At 35.9% G+C, this 12,577-nt stretch overlaps 1 protein-coding gene across 1 annotated transcript; it reads left to right on the top strand.

Moving 5' to 3' along the window:
• The first annotated feature begins 4,712 nt into the window (after positions 1 to 4,712).
• LOC130948045 (uncharacterized) lies at positions 4,713 to 9,592 on the top strand. The gene is made up of 3 exons (XM_057876755.1): positions 4,713 to 4,797; positions 6,495 to 7,223; positions 7,494 to 9,592. The coding sequence occupies exons 2-3, from the start codon at positions 6,495 to 6,497 to the stop codon at positions 9,345 to 9,347; spliced, it is 2,583 nt and encodes an 860-aa protein (XP_057732738.1). The 5' UTR covers positions 4,713 to 4,797; the 3' UTR covers positions 9,348 to 9,592.
• The last annotated feature ends 2,985 nt before the right edge of the window (positions 9,593 to 12,577 follow it).

Here is a 12,577-nt window from a genome sequence, read left to right as displayed (position 1 = left end):
TAACTTATATATGAACTTCACCAGTCAACTTCCTGTGACACGCTAAAAATAGGCTTAATATCTAAGCTTGGCTCAGTTAATGTAATATGCGACATAGTATTTGTAGAATCGGTTATTCTAGAAGTAGCTAATTTGGATAAAATGTCCACCCTATGATTTTGTTCTTTGGGTATGTGTGATATTTCAAATTTTTGAAAATGTTGTATCGTATCTTTTGCTATATTGAAATATTTTTCTAAGAGGGGATCTCGTACCTAAAAATGACCACTTACCTGTTGTACGACGAGGAGAGAATCGCAGTATACCTTTAGATTTTGGACGTTCACCTTGTTTACCAATGGTAGCCCGGCCAACAACGCTTCATATTCAGCTTAATTGTTCGGCATGTACTCTGATGTTGTCTTTGAGTATGATTCCAGCCCCACATCCATTCTCATTGGAATCCCCGTCCACATATAACTCCCACTCGTGAGTTCTGTAAAGTGGTGAATTCTGTGATAAAGTTGGCTAAAGCTTGAGCCTTTGGTGACCCTTGTGATTGATAACAGATGTCAAATTCTGAAAGCTCTACTGACCATTTTGTAAGTCGTCCAGCTAAATCTAGTCGTGCTAATATTTGGCGTAACGGTTGGCTGGTCCATACTATTATTTGATTATTTTGGAAAAAATGATGCAACCACCAAGCTACAGTGATCAAGCCGGATGCAAGTTTTTCTATGGTTGGGTACCTTGTTTCTGCGTTCTGGAGGACTTTACTAACAAAGTATATTGGATGTTGCTCTTTACATGTTTCTATCACAAGTACAGAACTAACTGTGCTAGCCAAAATTGAAAGATATAAGTAGAGGGCTTTACCTTGCTGAGATTTCTGAGGTATAGGTGGTGAACTAAGAAGATTTTTGAACTCGGCAAAGGAATTTTTGCATTCATTTGTCCAGACAAACTTGTTGGCTTTCCTCAAGGTATTGAAAAAGTGATATGATTTTGCAGCAGCCATAGGAAAAAAACGTGACAGAGCTACTAGGTGACCGGTGAGTTATTGTACTTCTTTGACTATTCGAGGTGATTGCAATTTTATCACAGCCTGGCATTTATCTGGGTTTGCTTATATTCCCTAATTTGTTAGTAAGAAACCAAGGAACTTGCCTCCGTGTACTCCAAATGCACATTTCTCAGGGTTTAGCCTCATATTATACTTCCTAAGTTGTTGAAAAACTTCAAGAAGGTCGGCTTGATGGTTCTCCTCCGAACTTGACTTGACTACCATGTCATCAACATAAATTTCAATGTTCCATCCGATTTGGTCTTTGAAGACTTTGTTCATCAGTCGCTGGTATGTAGCCTCTGTATTTTTTAATCCAAAATGCATAACTTTATAACAAAAATTACCTTGGTCGGTTATGAATGCCGTTTTGTCTTGGTCGTCTAAGTGCATTAATATCTGATTATAGCCGGAGTAAGCATCCATGAAAGTAAGTACTTTAAATCCCGAGGTATTGTCTACCAGTCTGTTAATGTTTGGCAGCGGATATGAGTCCTTTGGATATGCTTTATTCAAATCTGTGAAATCTATACACATGCGCCATTTTTCCGAGCTCTTTTTTACCATTGCTAGGTTTGCTAACCATGATGAAAATCTGAGTTCTCGGATAAATCCTGCATCAAGCAATTTCTGAGTTTCTGTTACTACTGCATCTCTTTTTTCTATTCCTTAATTTCATATTTTTTGTCATACGGGGCGAGCATTACGGTTGACGGTATGTCCATGACATATGAAATTTAGGTCGATTTCCGACATGTCTGCAGGTGTCCATGCTAAAAGGTCAGAATTGGAGCAGAGAAACTTGATGAGGTTTCGCTCGATACCTGTAGAGAAAATAGAGCCAATGTTAGTAAATTGATCGGAATCATTGAGTTGTACCTTGCGTAGATCATCTGTTGGAGCAGATCGGATGGTATTATTTCTTGGATCCAATTCAGCTAAGGATGGGATGTTCTCAGTATTGTAGACAGAGTTAACCCTTTGAATAGTTTCCTTTATGCTATTTTTGTCCTTAGATCATTGTAGCATTGTCAAGCTTCCTTATGGTCGGCGTGCACTGTTACAACGATGTTATCTTGCATAGAAAACTTTACACAAAGGTGAACTATAAAAATAATAGCACCAAACGAGTTAAGAGATGGTCATCCCAGGATAACATTATATGGGCTTACGCAATGAACCACTAGGAATTGAATATCTAGTGTCTTTGAGTATGGGTCTTCTCTCAACGTCGTTCTTAACCATACATAACCTGTTATTGGCACCCTCTTTCCGGAGAAGCCTACCATCTCCCCCATTGAAGGTTGCAAACTTTTGTTGCTGAGCTATATTTTCTAACAAGTTAAATAGGATAATGTGTCGGCACTACTTCCGAGATCAAGCAAGTCCTTCTTGACTATTAATTTTCCCATGTGTGCCGAGATTACAATGGGATCGTCTAAATTTGGGCTTTCTGAGTTGAAAGCAGCTGCATCAAAAGAAATGTGCCCATTGAGAGGTAACACAGGTAGTGCCTGTGAAGATCCTTCCATGTTTAACATAGCTCGATAGCTTCACTTTTGAGCTGTGTTGGTGTTGCCGCCGCTTGCGAACTCTCCTGCAATGTAGTTGATAACTCCTCTTAAGGTAGGTAATTTTGTTGAAGTGTGCCGAGTTTCTTTGTCTTTTGGCAGAGCGTTATACTTAGTCCGATCTGTTGTTGGTCTTGTTTCTTCCTTTTGGTTTTGATTGCCGATATGCTTGTCCAGTTGTCCTTGCCTTGCTAGCCTTTCGAGTAGGTCCTTGGCTACTATTCATTCGTCACTTGTATGTCCAAACTTCTGGTGGAATGCACAGTGTTTACTCTTATCTACGTACTTCTGGTCTTGATAACTTCCTGCTTTGCTAGGTGGTTTTATGAGCTTGGTATGGAGGATTTCCTGTATTATGTTTTCTCTCTTTATGTTGAACTTCGTGTAAGAATCAAATTTTGGTGTCAGCTTGAAAGGCTTATTGTGGTTCTGTGGTTGATTTGATCTTCTCTGCCTATCTTCGTCTCTTCTTGGTGCTTGGGTTATTTGTTTGTCGGCTTTTCTTGCTTCTTTTAACTCCTCAATCTCTATTTATCCCAATGCTTTATCTCTGAACTCGGCCAATGTTTTAGGTTTTGATACTGCAATGGTTTCCTGAAATTGTCCTAGGCAAAGATAGCTTTTTAGTGCGTGAAGATGAATGTTGGGGATTTTCATTACAACTTTGGCGAATCGCATCATATAATCCTTCAAACTCTCATGTTGACCCTGGTTGATGGTGCTAAGAAAATCGGAGTCATGAACATAAATATTTGAGGCTGCGAAGTGGTTGACAAATAGGTCAGCAAATTCATCAGAACTCGAGATTGATCCTGCAGGAAGACTAGAAAACCACAATAAGTTTGCACCATCCAAAAAGGTCGGGAAAGATATGCATAAACTTGGGTCAGAAGCAGCATTCAAAAACATCATAGATTCAAATTGAGTAACATGAATTTGGGGTCACTAAAACCCTCATATGGTTTTAGTGTGTGGGAAGCATGAAGTTCTTTGATATTTGGAAGTTTATTATTTCTGCAGAGAAAGGATTTGTTCTCTTGTTTGTGGATTTTGGAGGAACGGCCTCCTTCACAATGTTTGTTTCAGAAACGGGCTCGTGTTTGGGATTTTCCTTTTCTGTGTTTTTTTTTGTCTCCTTCTTTATCTGTTCGACTCGCCAAGAGTTCAGTCATTTTCCTCGCTTCTGCTTGGAGGTTGGCATTCATGGCCACTAGTTCGATATGAGTAGGAGTTGGTAATTCGTCAATCATGTCGAAGAGTCCTGCAAAGAAAAGGTGAAAAAGTAGAAAAAAAAAGTAAAATGCGGGATTAGTCTAAAAATCTTGAGCCCTGCGGTGGATGCCAATGCTCTTGTCAAGAATGCTCCTACCAAGGATGTTCCAAGTTATAGCTCGTCACCTAAGGGGATAATTCGCTACCTTCAATGTTGTAAACTCGGATAATCCTTGGAGTTGGGATGTGGTCGTGGAACCTGAAAAAAAAGACTCCGATGCCCAAGTCAATATAATATTTCTCAGAGTATTAAGAAAGAAGTATTTCGAATCTCTTGTGTGCTCTTCTTTTCTTGTTGTTCCCCATATCTTCGACTGAGGATAGTATTTATATATAGTCGTTCTAGGTGGCTTTACTGGTGTATGTTTTTGAGATTTGAAAATTCGCTTAAGATATGAATAGGAAATTTGTTATGGTAGACGGTTATTATTTTTGAATTTACTTACTTAGTCCGAGGTATAACTTGATTTATACGGAACAAAGTTATGTTTTCTTTTTTTATATATGTGTTTATTTTCCTCTATAATTAATGTGTATTTTATTTAAAAATCAATTTTTAACGAGGGAGATATAATGCATAGGGTATTATGAGATTGATTTTTCACTAGGTGCTTTATAAGAAAAAAATTTAAAACCAAAAACAAATACATTTCAAATATTATGTTTGGATTAGTCCGAAAAATGATAAATTAGTATAAATGACTTTATAACCACGTCAACTTAAACACACAGCCCATGCCGATGTCATGAACTCGGGCGAGTCACTCACTCATTTAACTCGGCCGTGTTTCAAAATACTGAGGCCACAGCACGGCACGGCACATAGCAAACAAGAGTCTCTTCTTTTTCTTCATTCGTTCCCTCTTTTCTCTTCCTTCATTCTCATATGCCCCGCGAATTCACTCTCACCAGGTTCCTCTCTCTTTCTCTCTTCTCTTGTTTACCTTTGTTCTTTATTTCACCGCTTCCTTCATTATATACATATCCTTAACTTTTATGATAACATAAACATATATATGTAATTTAATCAACTCCATCTTCTTCTTATTTCATATTATTATAATATGTGATGTTATGTATTTATGGTTTTAACTGTTTCTGCTACACTTTAGCAAAATGTTCATTCTTCATTATCATCTATGAAAATCTTCTCAAATAAATGTGTGTTCTACTACTCGTTCCTTTTCTAGATTAATATGAACGCACGATACTAAGAACAAGGACCCTTAAATATTTCTGTGGCTGCTTAGTGTTTCCATATATCGTCGTAATCATGTCGATGTGCTGAATCTTCTTGTCAATGCACTTGTTTATTGTTATTATTTTTATTTATTATTATTTTCTCCTTCGTTACTAACGTATCTGAGTCTGTTTCGTTCTGTATTTCTCTGCTACATGTATATATATTTACATGCTCTTTAGTCTTTAGCTTTCATTATGAAGTTACATGTATGTGGATCTGAGGTTGAGTATCTTATAGTTTGGTTTGGTTTGTAATAAGTTTTCTTTGCCTTTGTTTTAAGCTAAGATCGAATATATTGTGGTTGCTGTGATATGTGTGATTCAGTGGTTTTGTTTCTAAAGCTGTGTCAACTGGTGAAGAATGTTGTATTCCTTCGGGTGTTTGAGTTACACTAATTGGATTTTTAATTTTCTGGCTAAAGAATTGATAGGGTTTGTGTTATGGAGTGTCTTAGGTACCATTGTTAAGGACTCTAGTGCTTTGAATTTCAGAAGGTTTGAAATTTCCCTTTGCTGCAAAAAAAGAATAAATTGGGTTTGTTAGCTGCTGGAGAATTCATTCCCCCAAAGATTGCATCTTTTGATGCTTGTAAGCATGGATTGGGTTGTGTGTGGAGGATTCATTGTTATAACTTTAATATTGTATTTTATAATTTCACACCAAATACAAATGGAAACTCTGGTCATCTACACAAATGTATACTCTCTCTGTTCGTTTTGGTTTGTCTTTGTCAGTTTTTTGGGTACATCCTTGGATCGAGTTCATTGACGGTGATTGAAGGTTGTACCAAAAAGTGATGGTGACGGATAAACAAGACCAGGGGGAGTATATTATAAGAAAGCAATAGCCACTTAAATTTTAACAGTTGAATAGTTTGACTTGCTTTGGCAAATTGAACAAATCTGAATTCACTATTGTATTGCTGCAACTTCTTGATTCTCAGTACTGAATATGCTTTTTCATTGAGTGAGTCTGTGTTTGATTTTTATAGAATTTGATAATTGTGAAAAAGGAAGGTGAGAAAACATGGGAGAGACCTAATGCTTTGTTTTAAGTAGCTATTATATATAGATTGGATAATATAAAAACCAATGGAGATGATTAGCTATAAAACTTGAATGAGGAAGGTCATCAAATTCAAATTCCTTCAATAAATAAGAGGCTATGCTCAAGTATTGATGAGAAAAAATATGAAATGGTTGGTTAGAAATTAGTCAAACTTCCCTGGAACAATACTGGTAGATGTAGTTTCCACTAATGTTTGAAGTGCATTCTTGACCATATATCTAATCTGAATTTTCTCTGCAATGTTCTCAGATATTGAGTTGAAGTTATGGCTTGACTAACTAATTGTATTGCTTGGCAGATGGAGTCAGTTCACCAGGATTATGATCATTTGGTAGAGCATACCTCCGATAGTCCTCCGAGTTCTCCAGATATAAATGACATAGTTGGAGCCCCGCAAATGAATCCGCAAGTCAGTCTTGAACACCAGGTGGACGTTCCTTCCTTGAAAGAATATGAACAGCTTCAACTTCAAATAAATCCTGCTGATTCAGAAGCTGTGCATGATAATTCACTTCATTTTGCTATTGGTTTAACCATCCCAACCATGTGGGTGCCTAAGGAAGTGGATAATGGTTTTGAAGGGCTGCGTCTGTGGCATAGTCAAGAGAATGACTTGAAGAAGAAAAACAGTATACTAGATCATGGAATAGAATCCAAACCAGCCACTTTTGTCAACAAGGGAGGTCAATTGGATGAAAGCCAACATTACATGATGGTCCCTGGAACATTGAGTAACGCCTGGAGTGATTCTGATGTTAAGAGTTTTGTCCTTAGTTTATTTATTTTTGGGAAGAATTTTATACAGATACAAAAGTTCTTGGAGAACAAAGGCATGGGAGATATACTATCATTTTACTATGGCAAGTTTTATAAGTCTGAAGAATACCGTAGATGGACTTCCTGCAAGAACAAGAAAGGAAGAAAATGTATGCAAGGACGGAAATTTTTTAATGGATGGAGGCAACATGAACTAATGTCTCGCTTGCTTCCTCAGGTCTCAGAGGAATTTCGAGAAAGCTTGCAACAGGTAGTCAATCATGTCATCTTTGAGATCCTTTGACTCTATTGTTGTTATACGATACCTGTTGTCAATGCATCATATTATGTCAAACATGTCTTTCATTCTCCTGTGTTACTAAACTGATTTAGCCCTTTGTAATTTACGAAGGAAAGCTTCGCTAGTTTGCTAAATATTTCATTTTTTAGTTTGTATTTTCAATACAATGGTTGTTAAGATGAAATATCAGATGACATAAATACCGAAATCATCCCTCACTTGACTCATGTTTATAATCAGGTTTCTAAGTCATATATTGAGGGGAGAACTTCTCTAGAAGAATATGTATCATCTTTGAAATCTACCGTGGGACTTGGCATGCTTGTGGAAGCTGTAGGCATTGGCAAGGGGAAGGAAGACCTTACAAGGCTTTCTACGGAACCTGGGAGGAACAGCCATGAGTTTTCAGTACCAAACAGCAAAGCTTGGTCTTCTCTTGAACCCAATGATATAATAAAGTTTTTGACCGGAGGATTCCGACTGAGCAAAGCGAAAAGTAATGATCTTTTCTGGGAAGCTGTTTGGCCCCGCTTACTGGCAAGAGGCTGGCACTCTGAGCAACCGAATAGTCAAGGATACATCTGCTCTAAAGAGTTTTTAGTTTTTCTCATCCCTGGTATTAAGAAATTTTCGAGGAGAAAACTTGTGAAAGGTGATCATTACTTTGATTCTGTCAGTGATGTGTTGAACAAAGTTGTAGCTGAGCCGAATCTTCTTGAGCTTGAAGGCGAAGAAGCTAAAGTTGATAGCTGCAATGATGAAGAGACTGAAAAGGGATTGACTGAGGATTCTCAATCGGATGGTCATCGCCACTGTTACCTCAAACCTCGTGCTTCTATCAATAATACCAATCCTATGAAGTTTACAGTTATTGGTACCAGTTTGTTGCATGGCAGGAAGTCATCTGAATCTAGGGATTTGAGGTCTATACCTGGTAAACCATTGGGAAAAATTGAGGTAAATTCTGCTGGCATAACATGTAATAAAGAGGACAAAGATATCAAAAAGGCTAACCCCATTAAGGGTGACCTTGACAACAAAAAGTTTGCAATATTCACCGTTGTTGATACTAGTTTTCCTTGTGAAAGAAATTTATCAAAGGTGAGAGAATTAAGATATCCACTAGCTAAACTGGAAGAAGCTTCGAAGATAATTGGAATTAAAAGAGAAAGTGATGGGAGTTCCTCAGATGACAAATCTTCAAGCAAGATAGAAGCTACTATGGTTGTATGTGGGAAAAAGAATAAGAAGAATTTTCTGAAAGGCACGCACGATAGAGATGCTGCTAAACCGAAAGCACATGGTTGTAAAGCAGATGGTAATGCAAACAAGGTGGATAAGAAATGTGAAAATCCGAGGACATGTTTGCCTACCATAAAACATCAATTCTGTCGGAGAGCGAGATCAAATCTTGCAGCTCATCCCACCAAACGGCGAAGACTAACTGCTTGTGTTAAATCTGAAACAAACCGCATGCTTGAGAAGTCAGGGAGCTTTAGATCAGAAAAACCCGGAGTCTCCCAGTCATCCTGTTTTCCAGATGCCAACAAGAATGCTGGCAATCCAATTGGACATGAGAAGAATGTAAGTTCGATTTCTCCTTCAGCTGAAGGAAGTGCTAATGGAGAAAGCTTCCGAAATAGATTCCTCGTTGACAAGGTCATTTCTTGTGATAAAGTTGAGAAATGTGAATCAAAGCCACCGCTCACTTTAGATGCATCTCATGTTCGGCCGAAGTTTGAAGATGGTGAAATAATTGCAACTGCAGGGCACAAGGAGCAACTGCAACTGCAAAAGCAAAATGATATGATTCCTGAAGAGCAGGAAAGACCCTCGGGTGATGTTGAGAAGCCTCAAAGCCATGATTCTTTGGATCAGCAGCCTGACATAAATCCCAGGAGACAAAGTACTAGAAACCGGCCATTGACTGTTCGAGCGTTGGAATCCATAGCAAATGAGTTCTTGCATTCTAAGAAGAGGCAGAAAAAGAAAGGCCCCCAAGAAACACGGAAAGATCCATTGAGTACTTGCTACAGGGATCTTACCGGAGACCAAACAATGTTGCATCATCAGTGTTCAAGTCCAAGAAAATAAATTGTAATGACATTTTGACATGCCGTCTCTTTACTAGGAATTTCTTTAGCCACCAATTGTAGTGACGTTTTGAATTATGGAAACTATGTCGTGAACAATCTCTCACAAATGCTTAAGCTTTTTGAAAGAGAGTGTTTTATGACAGAGTATTGATACTTCTTGTATCTTCACTGCTGCAGAAGTGATTAGAAATACTGTACAGTGTTTTTTATATGACAAATTTGATAAGATAATGGTCTTGTAATTGTAATTTTCATTAAAAGAGCTTGGTTCATAGCTAATCCAACCAACTTAGGTTAGTCGAGAGGTTTGTTCACTTGTCTGCTTAAGCAAGTGTCGGTGGTCGAATCTTGCTTTGTGTACGTAGCAATCCATTGGTTAGCGACAAATCCTTAAATAGAGTTTAGATTTATAGCTAATTAGTCCTTGTGCTGTTAATCTACAGGTTACTGTCAAAAATCAATAAAAAAATAATTAATGTACCATGTCTCACAAAATGTGCAATTTTCAGAAATGTGTCTCTTAATGTTTTTCTTTCTTACTGTTTTAGCAGCCCAAGTAAAACAACTCAGAACTCATTTTTCATTGGCAATACTCAACTTGTTTCTTGCAAAGCAAGTTATGCGCTTGGCTATGTGTTGCGTTTTTCGGTGTTTTATATTTCATCTTACATAGACACTGTTATACAAATGAAAAAGTGAACTCACTCTCAAACAAGGGTTCAAGTTTAATTCTTTCAGCTTTGAAAACAAAGTCTTAAGTATAAAATAATTATGTATTTAGCTGAGGGAGTGAGTAGTTGCTTAATCACTCATGTTGATGCTTCAAATATTTTTATGAACTGGAAGCTAGGGGACGAAGGATATAGTTGCTTTGAATCCCACAGCATGAACAAAGAAAAAACCTTGTAATGCAAATAGTTTGCGAAAATGTGTCACTCTTACAAGGATCCATGATGAATACAAAATTTACAAGGCGAGTACTAATGTGTAGATGAAAAATTCCATCTACAGGTATAGATAACACATGTTAACTTTTTAGGACATTTTGCTGTAACTTTAAATGACAAATTTTTCAATGGATTATATTAGGTAACCAATGACTTTCTTGAACAATATGAATAAATCTTAAATTTGATTATTATTAGATATTAATTACTCATACCACTAATTAAATTTAGAATTAATTTACTTTTTTAATCCCATTGTTCATATTGTTCAACAATAAAATTATTTATCTATACTTTTCCTGTCTGAACAGTAAATCCCACATAAAGTTAGTTGTTATTTTTTATCGGACCTAACCTTTGTTAACTATATTGCTAGCTCAGGTGATTACGGAAATTAATTTCTAAAGTTAGCCGAAATAAAAAAAATATTATATAATTTCTTTTATTAATAAAAGCATTATTATTATTATTATTGTTGTTGTTGTTGTTGTTGTTGTTGTTGTTGTTGTTGTTGTTGTTGTTTAACTTATATTATTATCGGTCTAGTTCCACATTCAAGTTTTTTTTGTCAATTAAGTTGGCTCTAACTCAACATAAATCACTTTCATTATACCAGCGTGTATACACGCGCTTCACTAACGCAAACATATTCTTCTTCGTCTTCGCGTTCCTTCTTCTTCTTCGCGTTATTCGTTCTTCTTCTTTGCGTTCTTTCTTCTTCGTCTTCGCGTTCTTCCTTCTTTTTCGCATTTCTCCTTCTTCTTCGCATTCCTCCTTCTTCTTCGTCGTATTCCTTCTTCTTCTTTGCGTATTTTTTTCAATCGTTGTTCTTCTATTGCTGTTGTTGTTGCTGCGTCTTTTCTTTTCCTTCTTATTTTAATTGAGGTTCATATGGATTCAGAAATAAATTCGATATGTTTTTATCGATGATTGAGTCTTTTTGATTGCTTATTCAAAACTAAACTAATTTCGGTTCATTTGTGTACTAATTGAGGTTCATTTGTGTATTAGAAAACGGAGAAGAAGGCGCGTGATTTGAAAAGCGGTTACTTGTTTGGGTGAGTTTCTAAGGAAAGATCTTTTTTCGAGTTATCTTTTTTTAAAAGATCTATTGAAAAAGTAAAAGTAATTTTATATTTTGGTATCTTATGCAAAAAGATCTTTTTATCTATCAATTATGTTTGGGTATAACAATATAAAAGTACTTTTTTGTTTATTTATTATATAAAAAATATCTTTTTTTAAAGAAAAAAGATCTTTTAAGAAAATATATAAATTACAGCTTCTCAAAAAAGATATTTTTTTATTTTTCTAGTACTTTTACTTTTACTATTAGAAATTTGCCAAACACGTTAAAAAAAATAAAAAAATCTTTTTCATTGAAAAAAGATCTTTTTTTTATCAAAATAATGGCGTCAAAACAACTTGGTTAGACTTGGTTAAGTATTTTGCTTGGACGTAGAAATTTGTTCTATTATTATTATTTATCTTAGTTTCACTAAATTTGCAATTAGATCTAGGGGTGTCCATGAATCGGATCGTATCCGCAGATTCGTGGTAAATATCTTCATCCGATCCAAAAATTGCGGATACAATCCGATCCGCAAATTGATCGGATCGGATCGGATCGGATCCGCACTCTTTACGGATCGGATCGCGAATATCTGCGTATCCGATCCACGGATCCGCATATCCGCACAATAATAATTAAAATATATATATATATATATATATATATATATATATATGTTTGGTATTATATTTACTTGTTTGTATGCTTTAGTTAGTAATTATTATTCATATATTGTGTTATTTTATTTTTGTTATTTAGAAAGAATTTGATTAAAAATATTTTAGGAATAAATAAGTTTAAAAGTATGAAAGAAATATTTTTATTGAATTTTTTTACATAGAAATATGATTAAAAAAGAAGGTTTAGTTATGCGGATATATCTGATATCCGATCCGATCCGATCCGATCCGCAAACTTGCGGATCGGATTCGGCACTAAAAAACGCGGATATCATATCCGATCCGATCCGATGAAAATTGTGCAGATCGGATCGAATTTTCGGCGATATCCGATCCGATCCGATCTGCGGATTTAGATCTTTGTATTTTTTTTCTTTTAATTAGATCCTTGCATTATTTTTAATTTTATAATTAAATTCTTTTTGTGTCAAAAATATTAAAATTATGAAATATTACTTCCAAAAATATGCGGTCAAAGATATCTAATTAGATTTATAATTGTAGATACATTTAATTTACGAAAAAATAA

Source organism: Arachis stenosperma, chromosome 9, assembly GCF_014773155.1.
Source record: "Arachis stenosperma cultivar V10309 chromosome 9, arast.V10309.gnm1.PFL2, whole genome shotgun sequence".
In the NCBI taxonomy this organism is placed as follows: domain Eukaryota; kingdom Viridiplantae; phylum Streptophyta; class Magnoliopsida; order Fabales; family Fabaceae; genus Arachis; species Arachis stenosperma.
Note: the sequence above shows the minus strand (reverse complement) of the source record. Positions and strands in the feature narration are given on the sequence as shown.

What these genes read in the sequence shown, in the direction of transcription:
- LOC130948045 (XM_057876755.1), top strand. Translation starts at nt 6,495, where the DNA reads ATGGAGTCAGTTCACCAGGATTATGATCATTTGGTAGAGCATACCTCC. An exon ending in TTCGAGAAAGCTTGCAACAG is followed by an intron (nt 7,224 to 7,493) that starts GTAGTCAATCAT and finishes GTTTATAATCAG; the next exon opens with GTTTCTAAGTCATATATTGA.